This window comes from Mesitornis unicolor, unplaced genomic scaffold (assembly GCF_000695765.1).
Source record: "Mesitornis unicolor isolate BGI_N332 unplaced genomic scaffold, ASM69576v1 scaffold50487, whole genome shotgun sequence".
Classification (NCBI taxonomy): Eukaryota; Metazoa; Chordata; class Aves; order Mesitornithiformes; family Mesitornithidae; genus Mesitornis; species Mesitornis unicolor.
In genome coordinates, this window is record NW_010199386.1 from 27,335 (window position 1) to 54,820 (window position 27,486).

Here is a 27,486-nt window from a genome sequence, read left to right on the forward strand (position 1 = left end):
TTTAGGGGCTTTCTGGGGTACGTGGAATAATTAGCAAGAGTTATTTCCATTCAGCAGCCACAGTTGTTTCCCTTTGAACTCATTTACATTCTTAGTGCATAATCCTGAATGACCCATAACCACACACACAGATCAGCTATTTCTTTGTATTTTTGCCATTTTAACCTATTCAAACTATTCAGCACCTCATAATATTTAACACTTTTTAAAAGGCCTTAACATCAGTTGATCCATGGGAAGAAACCAGTTTGCCTTTTTTTTTCTCCTTTAAGAAGAGATTCAGAAGCAGAGAAAATTCTCATTAAAATTGATGAGATTTTCACCCAAGAGAGGACTACAGAGTTTATCTTCCCTGTTTTGTTGAGAGCTCTTGTGCTTGCCCTTGCCTTTGAAATCTTTTTGGCCCATTCTACAGGCACTTCTGTTCTGCAGAGCTGTATGGCAGGATTGAAGTTACTGAGAGCTGACAGAGTTGTATCTTAGTTTGTTGCTCATATTATCCTTTGGTGGTGAGTTAATGTTCTCTTATTTGTAACACTATTTTACGTGTTTGTCATTTTGCTACCAAGACTTTGGACCTATTCTGTCTGGACCCTTTTTACTGTTACTCGATACTGTGCACTTCAATACCTTTATACCAACACATTAATATGATGTTGATGGCTTCAGTCTTTCAGAGTTAAAAAAGCAGCTGCCCTCCTGTGCTGCAACTTCAGCTCAGTCTTTGTGTTGATTGCTGCAATAGCAAATATGTTGGCAAGGAGAAATATGGTCAGATTACTTGATCTAATATTACTAACTATGGAAAGCTGATTTCCTGTTAGTCTGAGCTTGGCAAAGTCTCATGTCTCAGATCCTCGCTATGAAGTCAGAGTGACACTTGCCCACATCACAGCTACCTGTTTTCAAACTGAATATTGTCTTCAGTTTGTACGTAACTTGGTATCCTGCACACTATGAGTCCTCTTTTGACAAAGTCATCTTTGTGTGCCAGTGTAATTCATAAAAATGTGCAACAACTACAGGGGCGTCGGAGGTTGCCAGGACAGCATCTGAGTGGCAAAGGGGAAAATAGCTTGAGCTTTCTTCTAGACTATATGCGAGGTTTATGGCATCTGACTTCTTTTGAATTGCCAACCTAGACAAACTTTTTTAGAAAGGAAAAAAAATTATCAATTACCAAATATAGATATAGAGCTAAAGATGGACTGAGATTCAGTCTACTTATAATCTTAAGTTCAAAAAACTTGTATTTACAGAAAAATAAAAGGTCTAGGTGAGCTGTATGGGTGGTTTCCGTAAAATTCTCTTCATGAGCTTAATGGCTACAGGTCAGCTGGCTACAATGTGAGGAAAGTAAAAAGACAGATGTTGCTGCCGGTAGAATGATTTATTAAAGCTCCATCAAAAAACACTGCCACCTCTGAGACGCCTGTATGAAAGTGCCCCCATTGGTGTAGCAGAGGTTTACAACCTCCGATTCACTCACTGATTGACATTATGGCTACGCAGAAACGTGTTTCTTTATACAGTGTGTATCCCTTGTGACCACTATACTGAAAGGGTAGGGTCCACATTGACAGTGTTCTGTATTTCATCTGAATGATGTTTCAGTTTATTTGGGGGCTGTCTGAAGACTCCTATAACAGTGTTACTTTAAATGCAATAAATTTAAACTTATTCTTTAAATGACATAAAATGCAGTTTAGGAAAAGCAGCTATGCATGTAATTAATTCCAAAAGATACAGGTAGGACTTAAGCATTTTCTTAAGAGCTGCACTAGTTGGGGCTGGTGCTTGAAATTAGAAATTAAATACAATCAAAGCAGCTTGGCACCCACTGCTGCTCTGAAATTCCACTTGAGTCCTTCAGAAATAATGTAGGACAGATGGACTTGTAGATGTTATGGTACCTGGGAAAGCAATGCTTTATTCAAACAGCTACACTCTGGTGGCTTAGCACAAAGCCAATGCTCTGTGCACCTCTGAGAACTCCACACTGAATTTTACAAAAAAATATGATTAAATGTAGAAGATTGAAGGAGAAATGATCTGCAGCTGCTGTCTGCTTTTCAGTTAGCAGACCATGTCTTCCACGGATAGGTCATAAATTCTTCCCTGCTGGGAGTACCATAAATGCTGATTCCCCTAAAAAAAAAGTAGTACTATGTGTAGTGTTTGGACCTTTGCAATCTGCAAAAAGAGGCTGAATAGTGAGATAACAGAACTTGAAGGTAATGCAAAACTACTTTGAAGAGTTAAAACTAAAATTGATGGGATTCCATCTGCAAAAGCATCTCATCCTGTTTAGTTCCTGGACTATAAAACATCAAATGCCATTTGGCATTGATGAGTACAAAGTAAAAAAATATGTACTTAGTTAAATTTTTAATAGCAATTACTATTCAAAAGAGAGATCTTGTCCTGAACAGCTTTCTGACCAATCAGCTCAACGTAAGAAATAGCAAATAAAATGTTTAAAAAATTTTGAAAGAAAAATAATACCAAACTCTTTGCTGTGTCAATGTGAGAAATCTATGGTTCCCACATTTTGGATGCTACATGCAGTTCTGATCTGTCCTTATCTCTGACTAGAAAAGAGACAGAAAATTTGAGAAGGATCACTGGAGGTCTTTCATGGCTCCTAGTACGAGCACAGATTAAAAACCAAGAGCTCTTCAATTTGACCAATACAAGCAGAGAAGGGTTAAGAGACAGTGCCTTGCACACAATCTGGGAGGCCCACCTAAGCCTGCCCTGATGATGCACTCAGCTGCTGCACTTGCTCAGGCTTGTGTGCTCCAGAGTGTAACTTCTGGCATTTCTCTAAATTCCCACTATACACATGAAGTGAATCTGGTTTTGTCACCATGTCGTATCTTGACATTTTCAAATAGAAAATGGAAACCATCTTTATTTGTATAATTTCTGTAAAGTTTCACAGAAATATAAGGTACAAAGTGTAGAGTACAGAAGCTTGCCGTTTTTCATTAATTCTCCAGTGCATTACTCTTTTGGACACTTTTCCTTTCTCATAACGTCTTTTGCCCATGACCACCATATTGGCTGTGTTCATGTATGCATTTCCAGTGTGGATGTTTCTTTATGCATTTTAAGATGGAAGTTTGGTCTGTGAGTACCTGAATTCCTACTTGGACAGTTAGGAACTGTGAAGTGTGTTGGTAGTTCACTACTCCCAGTTACGTATGTTTCTTCTAGATTCTCTAAGCAGCATGCATGTAAGGCCAACACTGATTTATGGTCTGGACTGAAAGCATGTTTCTAGCCAAATAGAGCATTGCAGAATTAATGAAGCAACATCTAATGAATTTTCATCAGAGGCAAAGAATTTTGCATAATATAAACTTTTTTCTTTTTGCTACTGATTTCTAGATTGTCAGTACTGGTGTCAGGTCTTCATGCACAGAAGCATGGCAGTAAGTTTTTCTTCCATGTGATGAATTTATTCCACACTTTCTAGGATGAGTGGACTTTTTGCCAAGCTCCTGCAAAAACCCTTGCACGTTGCCAAACAGCAAAGTGAAACTCCATGAAAGGGTCTGTCATGAAAATTTAGAGAATCCTTTAACTCTTTATTTTAGCTTGTGTCTCATCTTCATCCTGTAATTGTATCCTATGATCTACAGATTAGATCCAGGATCTGTAATCTGAATTTAGCCCATATAGGTCTATGATATTGTGAGAGTTTTAGTGGACTTTTAAAAATAAATTGTTTTTCATTCATATCCCCATAACTGGCTACAGCAGGCAGAATGAGCCAGAAGGGCTCAGCAGTCACTATCCTGCTCACAAGTCAGTGAAAACTATAAATTACTCTGTATCTTCTGAAGTTGGGCCACAGGTTTTTCCATTGGACTGGGAAGAGGTAAACCACAACAGGAATAAAGTGCAACATCTCTTTTTACCTTCCGAGTCCCCTTACCCTTGTGCTGTGTTCTGTGAATTGCATCTCTAGGTAATTCTTCCATATCTCTCCTTAGGGCAAACGGGACAAGGATGAATCTTGCAGCTTTTTCTGTGTTAGTGCTGTGGCACATCATCTTTCTACTCAGAAATAAAAGAATATGACATTTCCTTCACTCATGATGTCAACATTAGCAATATCAAGGAGTTTAATTTGGCGAATGTTTCTTTTCATTGCCACCAGTGAGAATCAAGCAAAATGTATATGGTTTGAAACTCCTATAGATGCAACCTTGAGAAGGAGCTCAACGTAATTATGCATGGTCTGAGACTGCCTTTATGCATGGTCTGAGACTGCCTAAGGACAGAATGCAGTGATTGCCAGGGATGGGTGCTTGAAGAATGAATTGTAGCATTTGGTGGTGCTTTGCAGATGTTTCATTCTACTTTCTACTTTTGATTCTTTTCACTATTATTTTTGCTGGAATTGGTTGTTTTTTTGGTTCATTGGTGTTGGGTTTTTTTTCTAAGACAATGGTCTGTTTCAAGGACTGTGTTGTCATTTTTCTCTCCCTGCTCCACATCATTTGGGAGAAAAAACAGATAATTGCACACACCAGTGGTGAAGACTTAGAGTCTTCAGAGTTGTGTTCCAGTTAAGGTTACACCCAAAGAAGTAATTTATAAGAACTGTCTGCATGTGGAACAAGAAACCTAAACACCAGATGTAGTGTACCAGAGTTAAACACTTAAACAAAAACATACCCGAGGTTTACAGAAAGACCATTATCGTTTCTTGTACGTACAACAGGTAACGCTTTGAAGTGAGCTACGTTTAGTCCTGGAGTGTTTTCCGTTTTTACTTTAAATGAGGCAGTTGTAGATTCTGCTCTGTAGAAGAGGTAGGTTATTTGCTTTGTTTTGAGGTCATAACTAAGTCTCCAAATATTTAACATCTTCATGTTTAACCTTCACCATCAAGTTCTCTGTTTTAGAAGCAAGTTTTTAAAATAGATAAACTATTCTTGAGATATAGTTTGTGTCTGTTTAAAGGCTCAGAAGGAACTTAACAATGTATCATGTCCACTTTTCTTTATCAAGAACATCTGCTGTTCATTTCGTAAAGCAAACTGCATTTTGAGCCTGATAGAAGCTTTGTTACAAGACTTAAGAAAGATCTGTACTGGCCAGAACCATGTTTCCCACTTGCATTAAACAAAATAATTAACTTGAAATAAAAATCTACCATCTATTAGGTGGGGTTGTATTAATGATGTCCATGTAGTCTCCAGAGTTTTATAGTACTTTTTTTCCTGAGACTGACATTAAGAGTTCACATCAGTAGGAAATATTGCAACAAGAAGTGGCTCTTTCTCTTGTTACAGAACACAGCTCTGTCCACATGGATGGACATGTGTTATGGGGTATCCAGTTCTTAACATCCTCTGCTAAGCTTGCTCTCAAGTACTTCATTCCCCTCACAAAGTCCAGGTCCAAAACATCTTGGCTTTTGATTCAAGGAAGATAGAGGACATTGGCTAGAGTCTGATGACTATGGGAAACACCTTTTTTTTTGTAGGACCTAGGATGAGCCATATCTACAGAACATTGTTTTTTCCTATATCTTCACTCTTTTTACTAGAATTACACTTAAAAAATTTGTCATGCTACTTAATTGCATTTCTTTGCTGTGTTCTTGATACAATCTCATGGATCAATACTCTAAGGTTTGCAAAAGGCGCAAGCAGTTTACGCCCTGCTCATAATGAGTATTTATCAGGCCAAATCCCATCTTTTTTTGATGTCAGGCTTTTGTTTGCAGGCGGCAGAATAAAGCTTAAAGTTTGACAGATATTCTGAATGGTTTTCCACATCTTTCTTGACGTCTCCTTCTGATGTGACTTCTTATGATCTGCCCAAAGCATACACTTTGGAGCTCAATGGTAACATCTGGCAACTAAAATGAAAACTGAGGCCATCCTATTTTTCTCCCATTGCAGCTTCTGATCTTTCTGGCCTTTTCTGAAATGTAGTTCCCAAAAATGACTGGTTTCTGGTTGAAGGTGGGCATGGAACAGGATAGGCTGCAAACCTGCTCAAAAAGTTACCTCACTGTCTCGCATTCCTTAACATTAAGACAGGCAGGCAGCCAAATGAGCAGAACACTTGCGGTTCTTCTGAAGGAGGTCACTGCTGTCAGACATCATCTACCAACACGTTGCCCAGTTTCTCTGTCCACTGTGGATGTGGGAAGCAGTTTTGCATGTACCTTTATGCATTACAAAACATTTTTCATTACTGTCATTCTTGTAAGACTTATTACCCAGGTCTTTGTTCTCATGTTGTTTTAATGCTTCTAGACACTACAGTCTACACTATCAGTGTTTTTAATAAATCATTTCACGGTGTTGCAATGAACGAGGTACAGGCTAAGAGCATAACTTTTAATAGCCTCAAGGGCTGCATATCCCTGTAAGTCTCAAGACAAGTGGAAAAGTCTAATTTTGCATAGCCTTTTATTAGTGCATGTTAGCTAAAACAACAAAAACGTCCATACATTTTCTCTAAGACATATATTCTGTAATATAAATGAGCAGTTGTGATACCAAGTTCTCACTGACAACCAGTTGTCAAAAAGCAGTGTCACTTGGCTGCAGGAGCAGCAAACCTGCTTGTTTTAGGATTTTAAATACTACCTACTATACCCTGTTATTCTTTAACAGCCTACAGAGGGGACACTCTTCCTCAAATAGCAGCAAGGTATGCAAATTGGGTTGAAAGCTACATTTTAAATAGTGTGCAAAGTATAAAAAGTTGAATAGAAAATATTTCTGTCTTTCAAAGATAAGTAAAAAATAATTTTTTTCAGATCGATTGAACCACCCAAATACAACTGATTCTTTTATCCAGTTATTGAATGCTTTACTTACATAGGTCTTCAGTCTGGATTTTGTGGAGTTAAAGGCTGAGGTAGTTTACAGAAGTAGCAGCATAGCTGAACACTGTGTGCTGACAGAATCTGGATGTTTTGAAATTCTGAGTTCGTGGGAGAAAGATTGTCTTTTGAGAGGAATTTCAGTCATTAGTGGAATTCATATTGCAGCATATGAAATCATCTGTGAGCAGAGTTACTTTGAATAGCAACTTCAGAACAGCTGTATGATTGCCAGTCTTAGTACAACTTTTGATGTGCCTCTCTGTATATGATGAAATCTGAGGGGATTTTGTAAACCAATCACAGGATCATTAATGTTGGAAGAGAACTTCAAGATCATTGAGTCCAACCGTCAACCTAATACCACCATGCCCAAGACATCCTTGTGGTAGCTGTTTTCTTTCTGATCTCGTTGCTTCTGTGTTGATGTGACCTTGAGCAGCAACACGGGACATTTGTCTAGTCCTTAACATCAAGCACTGAACACCTCATCAGTATAGTGAATATAATGCCAGAATACATCATCTCACATTTGCCATCATTTCCAGTAGCGCAACACTCAGTAGCAGTACACACCCCATCAGTGTTTTACAGTTACTTACGCTTTGGTTTATTGTCACTTATGACTGACTCTTTCTGACTTTGAAGTTAAATGTGTGAGCCAAAAGAATGCATCTTATTGCTCTAAACTGCTACTGCTACATTTAAGAAGATAGACTTAGCTTTTTTTGAAATTGGTACAGCTCTTTCATATAGAGCATAGATATAGCCCAAGTTTCAGAAAATCTTTTCTGCGGTTTTGAACAAGAAAAACTTTCACAGAATATATTTGGCATTAGTGGTCACTGAATGCCTTTAGGTTTGTGACAATGGGGCCCAGTTTCTAGCAGCATTCTTTTTGAATAATACTGTCCTTTAGTGAACAGTTTCGATAGATTTGATGTATTTTTTTTTCCTTATTTCTTTTCTTTTGGAACCTGGCGCCATCGTTTTTCAGTAGCATTCCCCCAGACCTAGATGCAGAAGTGAATCTTAACTCTAGAGGTTTACAGGTAACAGGTTCTCACTCAGATCTTTCCACTTGCTATGTTGATGCATGGAGCAGAAGGTCTACTTCACCTTAGCAGACTTTTCCAAAAAGACTCTAAGCAGCTGATAGGTCCAGACAAAAACTCAAACTCATGTTTGTGCTAATACAACGGTTATTTGCTGCTTGCTGTCAGTTTTCCCCTTGTTTTTGCTGTAGAGCAGGTAAAGAAAAGCTGTAGCCTCGTTGGGACTGGCAATACTCACATAGGCCAAGCTGTAAATAAAGGTTATAGCCTTCTGCTGCTGGGCATTAAATAAGCAGATAATTTTCTCTTTGCTGTGAACTTATTCAAGGCAGATGTTTTTAGTGAGCTCTGGAAAGGTTAGAGAGGAATATAAAACCTGCTGCAGTTCTGGAATTGATCCATTAGGATCAAAACCTAGTAACCAGTGATTCGTTTAAGGGTCTCTGACACTTTTATGGCAAGACTATGTATTTCAGAGAGGGCTGGCTCAGTTTGAAACGCATTCCAAACCTAAATCTGAAATAAATCCTTGCAACAGAGCAATTCTGTAAACTTCTGCTTTCCCATAATTTCATTTTTGACAAAAAATGAAAGAAAAAAAATACAGAGTTTGGGAAGGGAATGACTCAACCTTTTGAAAGAAAATGGCATGCTGATTGCCTGTGTTTGAAATTTTCTGTGTGGCATTTCCTCAGTGTAGAGGTGTGTATGAACAAAATAATACAGACACAGCAAGCATAAAATAGACATACATGGAAGAAATGGAAAAATACTTAATGTAGGCTCAGCCATGTGATACTGGAAGGGCATGTATAATTGTCTACCAGAGCTTGAGGGTCAGGTGAAAATGGCCTTGTGTGGTCCAAGGGGGACTTAAGAGTAGGATAAAACAAAAAGAAAAAGTTGACAGAAGGTGTTTCCCGCTGCCTCAACTTTAGTTATTCCCTGGGAGAAGTGATGGAAGGTTTATGCTTTGGAGCTTTGAAGTTGGGTTGAACATAAAAGAAAATACCAGAAGGAATGATTGTGAACTGGAAAAAACTAGTAAAGATATCAGGTGATGTGTAACTGATGACTTGTATTCACAGGCCAGAATCTCAGCAGCTGTAAACAGATGTGGCTAGTCTAATGTTAGTAAAGAGGTTGTGATGTTATGCACTGAAGAGGTGGTTCTTTCTTCACACCAATTCAAGTGCTACTTTGTCATTTTACTGTATTGTATTACTTGAAATAGCAGTTTCAAAGCCATTTTGCCTCAAATATTTCAAATTTTTTATATCTTCAAATCTTAATATCCAGTGAAGCAAAAACAAGAGGTAGAAACACCATTGTAATATACTTTCTGGGTTTGTGTAAGTCATTTAATGTCTTTGTTGGTTTCTTAATCTGAAATAAAAAGATAGGTAGGAGGGCATTGACAAGTTAATAGTAAGAAACAGTTCTTTGGCACAAGTCACTTTCTGTACCGGTGAGCACATTATCAACTAACAAGAGTTACACAACTGCAAAAATCTCATCTTGTTCCTTCACAACTCCATTTTTCTGAAAATGAGATGTGCTGACAAGGATACTCCTGGGAGTACCACTCCTGTGGTATTTTTAAACAGCAATTGACTCCCCATTGTGCAGGATCCCACAGTGTATTCTTTATAAACCATGGCTCTTACTTAGGTAAATATAGACTCAGAAAGAACTTTAGAAGTTTGTTCCAGAGGTGGAAAGTTTCTCCAGCTTATTCAGCATATTCAAGTTCTTGGCAAACATTGATGTCCTCATATATACTGAGTAAGTAGTGACAAGAAGAAGAGGTCACCACATCACTGGCAAAATTAATTTGTCTGCACTGATACCCAAGGAATTAAAGGAAAGAGAAAAATTTCTGACAGCTGTAGGTTAAGCTCCAACAAATGAGAAACCCAGATGGAGTGAAGTGGGGCTGGATTAAAAATGAAAGGTTTTGAAAGAAGAGAACCTAAGAATGGGTAAGGTTGGTTGGCTAAAGATTGTAATTTGGGAAGTAAGTGCTGTGCAGTCAGAAGAAAGCAGAGATGTGGGTTGGAAACTGAGCGGAGAATGCTTGGAGGAATTTGCACAAGCCACAACCAAGCTTTCTTCAAATCAAGACAGATTGTCAATATTTTGCCCACCTGGAGGTTGAAGGGACTTCCTGTTTGGTTGCCAAGATTTGATAACATAGTTCAAAATGCAACATTGCTCCTTTCCCAGTGAGCAAACACAGCTACAACTGTTATTCATCCCGGCTTATCTTGATCCACTCAGTTACTTTATGATATGTAGGCAAAGGATCAAAGAGTGGGGAGATGGAGAGCTAAAGAGGGGGGGAATAAGAAAGAAGTGGGGAGTACTGTAATCAGGAGTTGTTATGGTGGTGTGCTAACAGTTAACACATACTAAAGTGACCTTCAAAGATGATGGCACCTTTCATAAAGCAGAGGAAGAACCTTTACCTGAAGAGTTAATTCTCTGGTGGAAACTGATGTATGTTTGCTTTTTCCATTTAAAAAAACCCCAAAACCTCAGATTTTTATTTTTTTTAAAAAACAGATCCTCAGCTCAATTGAAATCAGTAACTCCATTCTCAGTTATACCAACTGAGAATCTGCCTGCAAATCTGAAAGTTTAATTAATGCCATAGCAGGCAAGGATATATTAATATGGTTTTTATTTTATCAGAGCAGGACTGCTTCATTTTGTTGAAAACTCTTCTTTGGGCTACCAGTAGACCACAAAGTTCTTTAAGTTGAGCAATGAGTTTGTGTGAATATGGCTAGGTCTTTAAAGTCCCCTTACCACCATAACATGAGAATGACCCTTAATGACACTTTCTCAAATTGCAACTCCTTATCTTCTGCTTTTAAAGATCAAGACAAAATTTCCTATGTGTCTGTGCTTCTCGCCTGTATATTGTCAGGAGCTACTATATCTCAGCACATTTGAACACTAGACAGCTCCATACAGATTTACAATATAAGCCTAATCCTTAGCAACCATGCTAGAAATTTTTGGTCTAGATACCTTGCAGTCTTTCATACTTAGAGGTACAATAGCACTACAGCCCTTGAGTCTCTGAACACTGGGGACCCAGGTGTCAGGATTCATTGGTGGCACCATCACTACGCTTCTGCAGGTAAACCATTCTAGTGGGAAACTTCTCTGTGTAAGTATCTTTCTGCCTGACTAGTCTTAGGATTTTAGCAGTTTGACTTACCCAAGAATTTTTTTCATTTCATTATGTTCTGACATTTGGCTTGCAAAGGGTATGTGTTTAACAGCTCCTGTGTCAAGAACTTTCCGCTGCATTGCTAAATGTCCAACATTTCTTCCTAATATCATCATCTCTTATGTTTGCCCTCTTTCTGCACTCTCTCTCACACTTTCCCAGGTCAGAGGCTACCCCGAGCCTCAGATCACGTGGTACAGAAATGGGCATCCTGTCCCAGAGGGAGACCATTATGTCGTGGACCGCAGCATTCGGGGGATATTCAGCTTGGTAATCAAGGGTGTGCAGGAAGGTGATGGTGGTAAATACACCTGCGAGGCTGCAAATGATGGTGGGGTTCGTCAGGTGACTGTGGAACTGACAGTGGAAGGTGAGAGGATACTTACACTGTTGTTGCGATGATTATAAAGTTTAATTAAATGAACGAGCTGCGTTAAACTGTCTTGTTAAAATCACAGCTGTACACACAGGCTTTCTCACTGGTGCAAGAGTAAGATTTATTAATTGCATTTCACAGTTTAAGACATTTTGCAGGGAACTACATGTCTATAGATAAAGTGTGTGTTCAGTTTCCGATCTGTATGATGATACCCAGGTAACGAAAGACCTAGCTTTAAAGACTTTGCTGTAAACTTTTGAATTTTAATGGAAGCCACCACTCAGGACAGAAACAGAGGCCTGGAAAGTTAGCATTTTCTCTCAGGCAGTAAAAACTGAAGTGATCCTGGTTGCTTCGCAGCCTGACATATAGGCACACTGAGGCAATGGGTTTCTGGAGTTCTCCATGCATGCTTCCATTTGCTCAGCTGAATGCCTGGTTGTAATTGCATGTTTAATGTCATACAGAAAATAGCCAAGATCAAACCCAGGAATTTTTAAGAGAACATCTGCATATTAGATAGTTGCAAACTGCCAAATTTAAAATGTAAAGAGTGACACAAAGCCAGGGAAAGATGGAAATCAATTGTACTGCTTCTCTCTTTGTGAGTTGTTCATGTCAGAGATCTGTTGAATGTCAGAGCTCCTCAGGTCACAACTTCGTGTTGAATTCTTGAAGCAAAGCAAAAATCCACAGGAGTCCTGAAGCAATCAGCATTTGGGTTTATTCAGAGTTAAAATATCTAACAGATATCCTCAGAGTACGTACTAAAATTAGCATAGATCTGGCATGATTGTTACTGCCTTCTCCTCTAAAAATTATGCATAATCTTTTTTTTCTCCTAATTTCAAGTTGAGACAACTTTTACGAGTGACAACTTACATGGAGGTGGAGGGTTTTTTAAAGCTACTTTTATATCAGTTCTTCTGACCTGGGCTTTGCTGCAGTTTAAAAGCAATTTCATGGCAGTACCCAATGACTGAATTTCTCAGAGTTTTAGAGTGGTTCTTTATTCTAAAAATCCCTGGATGCATCAAGATAGCAAAGCACTGATATCTTCTGTTCTCAGCAAAGATACCTATGTGGGGCTGACTCTGCAACTTGAAAAAATGAGTGACTGAAACACAATCTAGTCTTTCTGTCCTGCATGGCTGTCCTATCTGACAGTAATGTAGATTCTTTTAAGGCTCTAGAGCAATATTTTTTCCCACAGCCGTCAGAGCTGTTTGTTTCATGATGTGACTGGATCTACCCCAGGGTTACCACCCTTTTTTTAATGTGCCATAGCTACCGAGAGTGCAGTGTGCAGTAGATGGCGCTGAGCATACACCACTTCGTTCACATCTCCCCGTTGCTCACACCAGCTAGCGTGAGGAACTGTTGCGCCTCAAAAAGAATAATTTTACAGATAGTAAAAGATATAGATACAGGTACAGATAGTACAGGTAGTTTGTGGTAGAACAAGACTAAAAAAACCAAGTAAAGTAAGACCTCTTTCAGAGTCCAAACCCCCCTTTTTGCCATCTTGGGTTACTGCTGCGCTGTAGGAATTAGACACTTGTTTAAAAAATACATTTGCATTAATAATCGGCAGTGTTGTTACTACTGAGGCCAGAGGTTAGATGGTGAAATCAGAGACCCTAACTTTCAACTACAGATGACATAACCTTATACTGCAGGTGTTGCATTCCTCCTTTATGTCTGAAACTTGGAGAAGTGCATATTTTGCATAGTCTTGAGTCTCTGTAATTCGCAGTGGTCTTCACAAGACTTCTGACTTCCTGCCTTTCTGTCCTGTGCTTACAGGAAACTCCTTGAAGAAATACAGCCTGCCATCCAGTGCCAAAACCCTTGGGTAAGAAATCCACTGGCTTTGATATTGTTTAACAGACATCTAAATGTGTTTTGGTAGGAAAACAAGTAAAATTACTCTTTCTAAAGAATAGCCACTTCACCACATTTTAAGTGCCTCTTGCATTTTGTCTTTAGCTCTGACTCACTTTGAGGGCCAATCTAAAGAGTTGGATTCTTGTCCAGTTCTCAGTAATTCCTCATGGCTCCTTACCTGTGCAAGAATCATAGGTAATGGAGGAAAGCAAAGCCTGGTGGTTAAAGGCTCGGTTCGGCACAGCATTGCATTGGAATAGAGTAACTGCTTGGCATGACTTCTCACACTTGTGAGATGGGGATAGCAAGAGTGTCTGGGCTTTCACAGGTAGAGCAGTGCCAGCTACAGCAACATCTGAAAACAAACACTTTGATATTTGTGAATTCAAATTCTCTAAGTTCAAATCTCCATTTATCTCAAGCAGAATAGCTACTATGAGAGCCACTGTGTTAGTAAAATGATTGAGGCTGTCAGGAAGACATAAGTAATTTGAAACAGCTTCTGCTCCCTCATAGTGATAGGAATTAATCTGGCTGAAAACAGAACATTGTGTTGGTATCTGCAGTATTGCACCCTCTTGTCTCTGCTCTGTGACCTGACAGTCTCTTTATAAAGCCAGAGCAAATATTGCTTTGAAAGTCATTAGTAAGAAATAAAAGCAACTGAAATCAGCATCCTCTCACATCTAATTTAAGGATTTCCAAACAACACAGTGGGTAAATTGTAGTCCAGAAGAAAGAATTGTTCAGGTTTGGGGTAACTGTTAGCAAGAATGGGTTGATGGGGTGATCTATGCTGTCACACAGAAGAGTACTTTCTGCACTTCAGTAACCATTTACAATTAAGTGAATGACTCTGTTTTAAAAGCCTCAGACCTAATTAAGACAGCTGAGTTAATTTCTTTATAGGAAGCTTGAATTTAAGCAGAACTACTTTAGCATATTACAGTCACTTTTCTCTCTCAAGAGTTTTTGCTGGTCCTCTTGTCCATGTAAACTCTTTCATTATGGTATCATCTCTTACTCAGAAACCTCAAGCTGCCTATAAGGCAACCATCATGTCTTGGCAGCACCCTGGACTAAGGCAATGCGGCCTCTGTTAGTATGTGACACCTGGTACAAATGGTGAGGTATTGACACATCTTACTTGCATGTGGTAAAAGGCCATCTGGAAAAGAAGGCCTTGAAAATGGTTCAATTTGCTTGAAATTAAAGGTTACCAAGAAAAAGTAAAATCACCATCTGCCATCTGCTAATGCGTGTCTTTGTTGTACCGGTGCTTCAGAGAAGAGTGTGAGTGTTCCCTTTAACATTAACAGACCAAGTTGCACCTTTTTTTTTTCTTGATATAATACTGCCTGATGTTTTATGGCTGTGTAACTGAGGGTTTTGGACTGCAGACACTGATGTCACTCCAGTTTCATTCCACATGTCATTTTCCAGCTGTGCCATCCATTTAAGCAGAGCTGGGAATTACAGACATTTGCCCAGGGTGGGTGTACTTTGGTTTTGTGCCCTTTTCATGTTTGCTTTGCAAACATTGTAGTGAATGAGACTTCACATGGAAGCCTTCCCCAAACCAAAAATCTTTACTAGGGCATGTCAGAAATGTTGCAGAAGCAAGTTGCTGATTCATAAATCAGAAATTACTGTGTCATTGCATTCAGTGTCAAAAAATGTCACATGATAAAGCACTGTGAACAGTGAACAAGTACGCACAAGTAATCTATTAGGTGGCAATTAAGGAACAGCAAAACTAAATGCACGCAGTGTTTCCTATTATTTGGCTTGCCCAGCTCTGCTTATAAGCAACTGAAAATGTTCCCAGGTTCTGTTATGTGTGTGCTGGATGAGGGTGTGTAGCATCGTGCTGTTCAGCTGCATGAGGAGTCAACAGCAGTCACGACCAGCATTTCCATTTCTTCCATTAGCCAAAAAGATAATTGTGTAACTACAGTCTTGGTTACCACCAATTATATACCCTTGTTGGCAGACCAATGGTCTAAATTGCTTCCTGAACTGTGCTCTAACCACACCAGCTTCCAGTTTTTCTGTCAAACCAGGATGTCACTTGCCTTTCCAGGGGAAGAATTACTGTTCCGTCTGTGGAGCATAGGCCAAGCATCTGGGGAGAGAGTCCACCCAAGTTTGCTACAAAACCCAATAGAGTTGTTGTGCGTGAAGGCCAAACAGGCAAATTCTCATGTAAAATAACAGGACGACCTCAGCCTCAAGTAACTTGGTTTAAGGTATGATTTCAAAAAAATTGTTTTCTTTCTCTTTTGAAATTTTGTGACTTGAAAGGATGAAATGCCCATGCCACCGAAAATTACCATGCTGAGAATTTACATGCACGGAGAGCCATATTCTTCCTCATTTTTACACTCAGTGAACTCGCTAAAGATAATAGTGCTGCTTCTCCGTATAAACTTCTCCCTTATCTGTGTCATTGTTGAAAATACTTGTACAGAAAAATTCTCTGAAAGCACCAAACAAGATCCAGGTTCCAGTATAAAATTAGCGAGTATGGAGCATACTTGCCCAAAGACCTTACTAACTAGAGGAGAGAAATAGACAAAGGATGGGAAATGTGAACATTATCATCATCTCTGTTTTATAGAGAAGGTCTGCAGGCATTTAATGCTTTGACTCTGGTTACAGAGTCTCTCACAGCTGTGAAAATTACAGCTCTATTTCCCAAGTTCTGTGTCAGTGTCTCAGTCATAAACTGCCTTTTCTGTATCACTCACATTGGGTTTTACCTGCATATTAGAATGAAGATGATGTTTGCAAAAAAACCCCAATGAATTAAATTGAAAATAAAATTAACAGTTTAGGAATTAACAGATATGATCGAGTTTTGGCACGCACAATTTTTTTTTGCAAATTAAAAAAAATTAATCAGATGAACAAGAGTTCAACTGTTTCAGTCTGACCTCTGCTAAAACAGTGGTAGCAGAAAAGTATCTGACATAAAGGAGACCTGAGCTGTCAACTTCAGATCTGCATTAAAATTGGGAATTGTGAGCAACTTTAATTTACAAAAAAAGCTTTATAAATGAGCAATATTTAAAATTCATTAGACTATTAAAAAAGCTTTGAAGACTTAAGTCTTAGTGCCCCCTTTGAGTATACACAAGATCTCCAACCACTTTTTTTTGTTAGTGAGGAGAGAGCTTTCAGATGATAATTAAACATTACACTGATTATGCTATTTTTTACCAGAACTATTAGTATTTTAGAGAATTACAATTACTGTCTTTAATTTGGAAGAGCAAATATATCACTGCTCTGTTGACAGCCTGCTCTCCTTCAGCCTTCAACAGATAGTTGTGTTATGTATAGTAAAAAGAAAAAGCTTTTCTCAGAGCTTTTCTTTTATTATGGTGTCTCGGGGTTTTCTGGGAGAAGGGAACAAAAACCTCCAGAAAACTTCTCATAGTGCAGGGAAATGGTTCCAAGTCATCGTCTGCTTTATTCCAGACCTATCCTCATTGTCTGTAATACAGTGCCAGGGTACATCTCAGGTAACAAGCAGCCTCTTACTGCAGAAGCACTCACTAAGACATCTCAGTCTTCAATTGGTGGCTCCTTGTAGAGTCTGCTTCTCCCTCCAGCTTTCCTCTGTCCTTTTGAGCCTGCTGGCTCTCTAAGCAGCCTGCAAAGCAGCTGCTCCACAACAGCCTGCTCCCAGTCCTACCAGATTCACTCAGGTTCTCCAGCCATGCAAATCAGTGCAAAACAGGATTTATCATTTGGTTTTCTTTGTTCAGGGCTGTGTGGTAAACAGCAAGTAGGGACTAGCAATCCAGAAGCTTGGATCTACACTTTGGTACTTCTTAATACATGTTTTTGCAGTTTGTTAGAGGTTATATTATATATTTTGCTATTGATTGTCAGCTTTTATAATGTGTCATTCTGTTATCTCGCATTCATTGTGTGATCAAATGAATGAAGTATGCAAAGCTCTTGTTATTAGCAGCTCAGTGAGTTCTGTTCATGGTTATGTCCTTAAAAACCTATTTCAACAGTTGCAGGTCTGCATATATTATTCTGTAAAATACCACAGGTGTGTTGTTCAGAGGTTCAGTAGCCATACCGTTGCTGGCCTGCAGACACCCACGGCACACTCTTGAATTTATCCTCAATCCATCACTTCTGGCTAAACTGGTTTTCTTTAGGCTTTCATAATATTGTGTTAGCACCTGTTCTGAGCACCATGAAGCTGTCTTTCAATAATTCACATACTCTATAAAGTGCAAATGTGTTGTTGCTCTTTATCAGAGTTTTATCAGCAGGTTGTTGTTGCAAAGCACATTTTTGCATCCCTGTTTGTAAGACATGGATTAACAGGTAATCACGCATGTGCTTTGGCAAGCTGCAAACAAACTCAGGCCCTCAATGCTTCTGGTCATGTCCAGATGGCTCTGCAGGGTCCTGCTGAGTGGGGGGTATTTCAACTTTGCCTCAGCATCATGGAAATGAACTTACGTGGCTGTTGGATCACATCTGGATAGTGCAAAACCAACACATGACCACATTCCATATAGCATGGAAGCTTTATAAACAACTGAAATTGTGCTTTTCAGAACTAATGAATAAGCTTTTGCTTAAACGTCTTACTCTGCTTATTATTTTCTTTCCCCTTTTCTTGTTACGTTGCAAAGAACAAGACCTTCTACTGTATCACCACCAAATCCCTGCCATGAACTAGCTTTTTTTATTCAAATAGGACTTACAGCACTTAGGTAGCAATAAGTTGATAGAGACTTCAGGAATGACAGTGTCTGAAAATGCTGTAGTGTTTCCCAAATGTTTGCTGACCAAAGCCCTACAAATTGTAGATTTGTACAATTTTGCTTCCCAGACTTAGGATAGGAAAAGCTGTAGTGCCTGAGAGCAAGGGACTCCTCTTTAATGGCTGGTACAAAACCACTGATTTGCTCACAGATGAGGTCTTGGTCAATTATTTCCCAGAATTTAAAGGCAAAAATTGTTATTCTGACCATCTAATCTATGTAACAGAGAGCATAGTTGCATTTCTGCCTGCCTCAAAGCCATAGCTTTTGGTTTAACTCCAGTGTAGCACTGCAAAGGAGCTATGTTGCAGCAGTGCCTCTCTTAATGTGTGCCGTGTGCCTTCTGCCACCCCCCACCTGGCCATTGTCCTCTTGTGCAGATTTTTTTCCAGTTTCTGAAGTGATACAGCATAAAGGAGCTATTGAGGGACAGAAAAATATTCCCCAACTTGGAAGTTTTTGCTTAAAGGTGTGATTTTTGACTTCCTGGAACAAACATGAACAGAAAGCTGGTTTGAGCCTACATACAGTGAAAAGACAGTTTTTCTAGGAATGTAGATATACTAAATAATGAAAAGTGAAAACCAAATTGAGATGGGTGGGTGGCAAAATGCAGGGAAAAACAGCCTCCTGCAGATATGAATTATAGCACTTTTGGACACAGTTTTTGTTTATACCGTCTGAGTATTATTCATAGAAGGAATTTGGCTAAAAGGTAGGAGAAAGACATTTTGACCTGATATTTTACCAAAAAATATCTTGCTCCTCTTCTTCTACCAATAGCTAGCTGTCTTATGGTGTCTTCTGATATATTTGCAGGGTGATATTCAGCTGCAGCAAAATGAGCGTTTCAACATGTTTGAGAAAACAGGCATCCAATTCTTGGAAATCCAAAATGCTCAGCTTGCTGATTCAGGAATTTACACGTGCACAGTGGTAAACAGCGCTGGGAAGGCATCTGTGTCTGCAGAGCTCACTGTTCAAGGTACAGCAAAGAGTTCACGGAAGAGAGCACAAGTGAACCACAGATGTTCCTTTAAAATATCTTTGGTTGTGTTCTCAGTATAAGAATAGACTTTTCCCCATTATCTTCCTTTCTCTTCATTAAATGATACTGTGATAGCTTGGACCATGCTACAGCTGAAAACACTGTGTTGGTTCAGTAGGAAAAAAGCCATCCAAAGGATTTGTAATAACTTTCTTTGAAACCAACTTTTCACTTTTACTGTGATTTTGACCTCCATATGTTTTGAATATAGATTTTCATTTCAGTGAATGGAAACCTTGCACTTGTCATTATAATCAGTAATCAGTTTTGTATTTGTTGAGTACCAACACCAGATGCACATTTATACCAGCTCCCTTTTGGGATACAAAATTGCATCTGTATTTGTAGAAGCAAGAAAGTAAAGCAAAAGACCATAATTCCAAACTGTAAGAGAGAAAAAACAGCTAAGTGAGATTAAAATTCAGGCTTCTCAACTCCCAACCCTGCCTTATTTCACTGGTGTTAAAAGGAATAAATATCTTTGTATAACTACTTTAGGTTGTTCTGTTCCATGTATGCATTACCATATACAGTTCATTGTGCAGTTTAGAGTGCCCTTTGCATCAGCCTCAAAATCATGCAGCCTTCAGCAACCACACTGAAGCAGAATTTTGTCAGTGAGTGGGTAAGCAGTCACCAAATTAAAGAATTAAATCAACAGCTGCTGGCTTCAGCTGCAGTCATAAGATCAGTGGGTTACATACACACCTGGCAGTGATTTATTTTATGCAAGATTTTTAGGTTCACATCAATGCTGTCACTCTGTAAGATATTAAGAATATAAATAACAAGAGGATTTGCATTTGGAGTCCTCAGAACCACAACTCGCCTTTACCACTTAAAGCTGTACTTTTTGTCTATATGTTCCAATCCGATGAAGCCATTGTAGAAGGAGCTTCTACAGGTTGCCTATTCGACTGATGTTTTATAGAAAGGGCCATTTTGTTCTGTAAGCCTTTTTTTAAACATGAAACTTGATCCTTACTTGCTCTCCCTGAAGTGGTGAGCTTTCTCTTGTGTAATGGGTACATCTGCCTTGAGAGATGATGCGGAACTGGGGTCACAAAGTCAGTTGTGGTGTATGTTTGCTTCAGATGCTGATCACATCTCTGAATAATGTGAGCATTCTTTCTTGGATTAGTACAGGTCAGTAAAAAGGGCACTCTCTTGCAATGTACTTGACTAATCGGATGATTCCACTTACCTAACCACAATATATAATACCTAATTCTTTCATTATCAATTAAATCAGGTCATAAGAGTTACTGCAATATACAAGCAGACAATCAGGTGGCTCACAATTACTACATTTTCTTTTCAATCCATGCAATCTCATATATAGATAATCTTCTTCCAAGAGCTACTTTTTTTTAACCCAAGTTCCCATAATGGGAAGTGGAGAGGGAGGGGGATAATGTTCCTTTAATTTATAGTGTTACATGGTATTGTCTTGTCTGCAGTCAGTAGTTATTCAGTTTCCTTTGCTGCATTTATCTGGTCTCTTTTCAGCTTTAATTTTTATGTGAAGAATTTCTGTTACTGTTTATTGACAGGTTTATTGAAGTGAGGTCAATGGGTTATTTCCCTCTCTCACTGCAACTTTTGTGAGTGTGAAAATAGATTCTTTTGGTCACTCTGAATGGTGCAGCACGTCCAAACATTTGGACGTGGATTTTTACTTGCAAAGCACAGTGGAAATCAGAGTATCATCCATCACACATTTTTGTCTTTTCCCTGAGGCAAAGACACTGAAATCATTTTTATGGAGTATTTGTTGATGACTTGCAAAATTAATTATCTTACAAATTCATTATTACATATCTTTTTACTGTAGTTTCTCGTTTCACAGCTGACATCAGCATAGATGCAACTTTGATTCAACAAGGAGAAAACAAGCTGCATCCTGTAGTGTTAACTACGGAAAGGTGGAGAGAGGTGATTGGTACTTGATCTGGAGTGGAATATCTCTCCTCCTAACTATGTGTTATCTCGTGCCACTCCCAGTAGAAACAAATATTGTCAAGGTTAGGGAGAATGCACGGAGGTTTATATAGATATGAGCTAAGAGACTGACTGTGGGCAAATATGTGCTCAGTTCTATCAATGCAGCTGATGAGGTACCTTGGCAAATCAATATAGCTCAGCCATGTTCCCATATTTCTCAGTGGTGGTGTGAAGAAATGTAGTATATTAGCATTTGTGTTATTCATGTTAAACATGATAATACTTGCTACAAAGTAAACAAGTTGGTAAAAGTTTACAGGTTGGCTCAGGGTTTGGGAGATTTTACTACTCTTATTTTGGTTTTGTATTTTAGCCAGAGGACAGCTGCAGTTTCACTGTGGGAATGCTCAGATTTAGTACTGATGGTTTGTCTTTCTCCACTTCTACAAGCTCTGGGGAGTTTCTATAAGATTTAAAGAGCTGCTTCCCAGTTGGAATCTCTTCCTTACTTCTCTCCCCCAACAAGGAGCCTCTGAAGCTCACAGAACCTTTAGTTCTCAAGGGACTGGAGAACTTAGATGACCCAGCAATGTGTCAGAATGGACCAAGACCTCTTTGTGTTTCAGCTGAGCAGCTTGCTGTTGTCCATTTTAAATGCTAGGTGTGGTGATAGTAAATCTTGACTTTGATAGATTGAAAATATGAAGAGTAAAGGTTTCTAAGTGTATTCTTTGCTTAAAATCTTTCAGATTTATGGAATTGTGTACAGTATTGTATGTATGAGTTACCTGCTTTTTCTTTTTCTATTGCAGGTCCAGATAAGACTGAAACTTACACTCAGCCACCATGGTATGTTTTTACTGGAGTACTTTCTCAGAATATTTAATTGCAGTGCACTAATTTTGACACTTACTGCATGGGCCTTCCTCATAAAGTGATAAATCTTTGAGTCAGTCTGTATTTGGAAGTTAGAAAATGTTTACTTGTAATGAGATTCTATTTTACTGCCAAATTCAGCTATCCTGGTAGACTCCTACAGAAGACTTGGTAGAACTGTTGGCAGCACTATGAAATACAGAATTCTGGTCTGGTTCAGGAGAGCAAAATTTAGATGGCTTTATGCTCACATTTAACTCTGGCTGAAGAAAGTACCACAATAAATACCATGAATCTCCCTGAGAGAATAAGTTGGTGGCTCTAAGTATAGCTAAACAGAGCTGGGCTGGAAATTACTCCCCATATTTCAACTATGTTGAATTCTGCCTTTAGGGAACTATTTTATGTGGTGTTTGGAGCTCTAATTATATGTGGCCTCCATTTATTAAAGCATGAAGCAGTGTTACTTCATGGTCATTCTAGGGTATCATGTAATTGCTCTGTATCTAAAGCACTGTGTGTGAGGTTAGTGTCTGACTCACTAAACATGTTAGAACCTGAGCAGTGGATTTGTATCCAAAAACTCCTCATTTGAGACAGTGTCTGAGCACTGATCACATTTTATGAAGATTTTCACTTCTCTTTCATCCATGTGTCTCAATCTGTGCAAAGGAAACTAAAGGCCTTTGCAATAATAATAATAATAATAATAATAATAATAATAATAATAATAATAATAATAATGTCTTTGTACAGTGTCATATATCTGTAAACTTACTGTTTTTCTTCAGCATACCATCAAAACCAACAACACTTGCTGTTAAAGCCTTTGAAAATTCAGAATTCAAGCAGGCAACTAGCAATGGTTTTGCTAAGGAGATAAAATCCAGCAGCACTGAACACATGGTGGTTGAAACCAAAGACGTCGTTTCAGCAAAGAAAGAGACCTTCTACATCACCAGAGAAGCCAAAGACAGTAAGCAGGAGCAGCACCAAGAAGGCAATGCAGTGTCTCCTCAAGAACTTAAAGAAGGAAAAAAGGGATCTCAGGTCTTGCAGAAAACTTCAAGCACCATCACACTACAAGCTGTCAAACTGCAACCAGAAGCAAAGGCAGAACCCCAGGCCACTTTTATCAGACAGGGTGAAGACAGGAAAAGAGCTGTGCAGTCCCTCATGTCAGCTCAACAGACCCCATCTCTGACAGGGCAAGTCAGTCCAAGGAGCAGAGATGCAGAAAACAGATGTGAAGCCCAGAATGCTGTACTGGAGGAGAAGAGGGAGCCTCTGGGAGTTCCCCCTCAGTTTGAGAGCCGTCCACAGAGTCTGGAAGCATCAGAAGGCCAGGAGATAAAATTCAAGAGCAAAGGTAAAGGGATGAAGGTTATCAGAGCTTTGGGGTTAGTCAAGCTCCTCTTCTGTGTGTGGAATTGGGGAAGCAATTCCTTTTTCATTGCAAGTTGTCCTCCACCTAAAGCATTTTGGAAATAGATGCAGAATCTCATGCTGTTTCCACAATACTCTTCTCAACAAAATTTTCAAATAATTCCATACCATAGTGTCTGTCCCTTCTCTCATCTGGGGTTTCGCCAGATGTCATCAGTGCTGTTTTTTCTAGGAGGTAGTTTTAGGGCCTCTTATATGAGGGTGCAAGAGAAAAAATGGATGGTATGCTTTCCAGAACTGTAGTTAATTATATTGCCCTTAAGCCAAAGAAATGATCAGATAAGAAACTACAAACAATCACTGCATTTCCCTTGCGGCAACTGCTCTTACCCCTCATATTTGGTCATCTCAGTACTGATCTGAGTGCTTCCTAACGGCTGAAATTATAAAGTCAGAATTAAAAGAGAAGTTTAAGGTTTGCTCTATAGAATTTGACCGGGTTTTAACCTCTCAGAAGAGTAATGAGAGCTGCATTTTGTTTAAGCAAGGGAGTAGATTTGGAACACTTCTTTTCTTTTTATTACAACTATATTAGAAAATAATTTTGAAGCATTTTTTCTGCTATTTTCTAAAATAACATTCACACTTTTAAGCATTCCCACAAGTGAGAGAGAAATTGGTTTTTATGTCTCTGGAGGAAAAAAAATGACAGCAAAGCTGGGGTAATTTATTTAATTTCTTGATAGCTCTTGCCTCATGAGTAAAGAATACAATTTATATCACAAGCCCAGAGAGCAAGGAGGGAAGAAAATATTCCAAAGATCCTGTCACCTTTTGAATAATTTATTTTTCATGTATATAATTACTAAGAACATGGATTGCTTTCCATCAGAGCATCTCAAAAGCTTCTCAGTGTTTAACTAATTTGTGATCCTGTTGGTAGGGAAATGTAGTCCATATTGTACAGAAACCAAGGAGATCATTCTGTTCTTATTGAAGCCAGTGAATGCCTTTTCATTTGGCTTTGGGCCCAATGCACAAACTCTTACATGGAAAGGCAAGGTGTCTGTAGGGAAGTTACTGTGGAACTTCCTTATTGTACTTCAATAAGTAGTCCAAGAAACTCTTCCCTAAGAATCCTCTCTGCAAAGGTTAACCAGGGTTGCTTTCTCAGGCACCTTTGCTCCTTGGGCGCAGTGGACAATGGAAATGCTATTACACCCTTCAGGAGGCTTCTACGTGCCAGGCTGTCAGCTCAGAGTGCTTCTGCACCTGTATGGTTACTACAGAGCATCCAGGTTCTCCCATCTCCACTGTTCTTCACTAATTGACTGTAGATTTCAATGTGCTCTTTCTCTGCTGAGCAGGAAAGTGAATCTTTTCTGAATAATAGCTTCTAGATTCTAGTGGAGAGAAATCACAAAAAAGGGCATTTTGTGCTTTCCAATATATGCAATGGGCATACCCATTTGCGGATGTAATGGTAACCTGCTCCCTTCCTATTTTTTTATGGATTTGGAGCTGGATTTAGGGACTGCTTTTTATCTTTTTTTTCTTCTTTTATTTATTTTTTTTTCCAAAAAGAAGTAATTCCTTGTTTTCCTATTTCTAGTCACTTGTATCGGATGGGGTCCTGCTTCTAGCTAAGAGTTCCTCTTTCACCTCTGTTCAGAAGGGTTTCCCTGCAGTATATCATATGTCTTTGTTGTGGATATTCCTGCCATCATTTGCTGTCTGTACCTTCCTTCAGGACTGAGCACTCTTGCTTTAATAAAGTGGGCAGAACTGGGAAGGAGCATTAGCAAGGTGGAAGCTCCAGAGGGCTGTGTTTGCTGAAAATAAGAGAAGTATGTGGTGGGTGACCTTTTCTGGCATTCTTTCCTAATCTCTCCTCTTTGCTCATCATAGCAACTGCCCCATGAAACCTAGACCTTTCTCGGCACTACAAGGAGCCAAATCTGGTTTTCTAGAGCTCTGACACAGGCAAAGCAGGCAGTGAAGCCACGGCTGTTTTGCTTCTGCTCCCTGAAAGTTTACTGGCCTAGAAAGCTGCCTGCCTTGCATACACCTGGACCCTAGTCTGGAAAAAATTACAGAATCACAGAATGTTTGAGGCCAGAATGGACCTTTGGAGCTCATCTGCTTCAACACCCCTGCTCATGCAGAGTCACCTAAAGCAGGTTGTCCAGGACTATGTCGAGGTGGCTTTTGAGTATCTCCAGGGAGAGAGAGACCACAGCCTCTCTAGGCAACCTGTGCCAGTGCTTAGTAACACTCACAGTAAGGTGTTTATGCTCAGACAGAACTCCAGTGCTTCAGTTTGTGTTCATTGTCTCTGGTCCTATCACTGGGCACCACTGAAAAGAGCCTGGCTCCATCTTCTTTACACCCTCCCTTCAGATGTTTATATACCTTGATCAGATCCTCTTCAAGCCTTCTCTTCTCCAGGCTGAACAGTCCCAGAATAAACAACCTCAGCGGTAGGTACCGTGGATTGCAAAGTACTGCTAGGTGCTCAGAGAAACCAATTTAGCAGTGTAGGAAGGAGTGCGAAGAAATTTCTTTCTTTCTCCTCTAATAACTCATCACATCAGTTTTGTCTGCAACTTTTAGAGGAACAATATTCAGATAGAACATAGAAATATAGTCTATATTTTGATAGAAACGCTTGGATATTGTCAAGTTACCAAATATTTGTTATTTTAAAAGATGGACTAGCCAAGAGATTTTGGAAGATCAGAAACATCAAACTGTCTTTTTGAAGATAGTTTTTGTGTATTACTTGCTCATCAAAGTTTATATAATTGTGTATGTGTGAATAAAACCTAATTGACACTAAAGCAAATAATGGAATTACACTAAGGGGAATGCCAGTTCATAAAAATTCAAATACCTGGTTGTCTAGTTTCAGGGAAACCAAAACCAGATGTGGAGTGGTTCAAAGAGGGCGAACCTATTAAAGCTGGAGAAGATGTCCAGATATATGAAGAAGATGGAATTCATTGCCTATGGTTAAAGAAAGCCTGCTTGGGGGACACTGGATCTTACAACTGTGCAGCTTTCAACCCCAAAGGCCGGATTTCTACCAGCTGGTTATTAACTGTCAGAAGTAAGTATGTTCTTGTGATATCATCTGCATTTTGAAAACTCTGGTTGGGCTTTTCTAAGCTGTCAGAGGGTGTTAACTGCAAAATTTCTGTTCAGGCTTCTCAATGCAGGTTAATTCTGATTCCTAGTTCTGTTAATAATGTGATGTAGGATAGATGGCAAGCCACTTTCTGCATCAGTTTCCCTTCTGACCTTTTGTTTTTGTTGTCTGCATAGCTAAGGCTATCTCAGTGAATGTTTTGTATACAGGGAAGCCTATTTTCCAGTGAGATCTTCTATTAATCCTTGTATTTGATATGGGTTGCTGAAGATATTACTGTTGTTCTGGGACAACAGTAGAGGAGCTTTGGGGTTTCCCCTCTCTCTGTTTTGGAGTTGATTTGCATTTCTATAGGACACTGCATATCTGCAATGTTTTGCGAGCACAAACCAGTCCTGTGCAGTAAAGCCAGTAAGAAGAAAAGCGAAGGAATGAGAATTGCATTCTGCTAAATTCAAGTATAATTCCCAGTGACAAATTATTTTGAGCTTTAAGGTGCTGTCTAATTGGTCTGGTTGAAAGATTTTTTGGCCTCTTAGCAAATCCTGTCCTCAATTCTAATCTTTTCACCTGGGTTTAGGTTTTGTCCTGGAGCTATGATCGTGTTTATTCAACATTTCTCTATTTGCTGTGCCTGAGGTTAAACCAGGATACACAAGATACTCTCTTTCTGTCTCATGAGAGACCTGTAAACTCCATCCTTAACCCTGTTTCACTGCCAGCCAGGGGAAATTTGGGAGAGGGATTGGGAGAAGACAGACAAGAGGAGGGAAGAATTATCCTTCCTGTTCTTTGCACTGAGCTCTCTGGTAATATGTTGCATACAATTCTAGTGCAAATGGTGGACTCTGGCATAGAAACCCA

At 39.2% G+C, this 27,486-nt stretch overlaps 1 protein-coding gene across 1 annotated transcript in view; it reads left to right on the forward strand.

Annotated features, from left to right (window-relative positions):
* The window catches only part of LOC104544526 (myosin light chain kinase, smooth muscle), a gene marked incomplete at its 3' end in the record, with an annotated part of 105,792 nt that overhangs the window by 14,557 nt on the left and 63,749 nt on the right, over positions 1-27,486 (forward strand). The window contains exons 2-8 of the mRNA XM_010189425.1: positions 11,318-11,525; positions 13,341-13,389; positions 15,505-15,670; positions 19,040-19,205; positions 22,025-22,061; positions 22,880-23,457; positions 26,380-26,583. Of these exons, the coding sequence (XP_010187727.1) occupies positions 11,318-11,525; positions 13,341-13,389; positions 15,505-15,670; positions 19,040-19,205; positions 22,025-22,061; positions 22,880-23,457; positions 26,380-26,583 (1,408 nt within the window). The remainder of the gene's footprint in view (positions 1-11,317; positions 11,526-13,340; positions 13,390-15,504; positions 15,671-19,039; positions 19,206-22,024; positions 22,062-22,879; positions 23,458-26,379; positions 26,584-27,486) is intronic.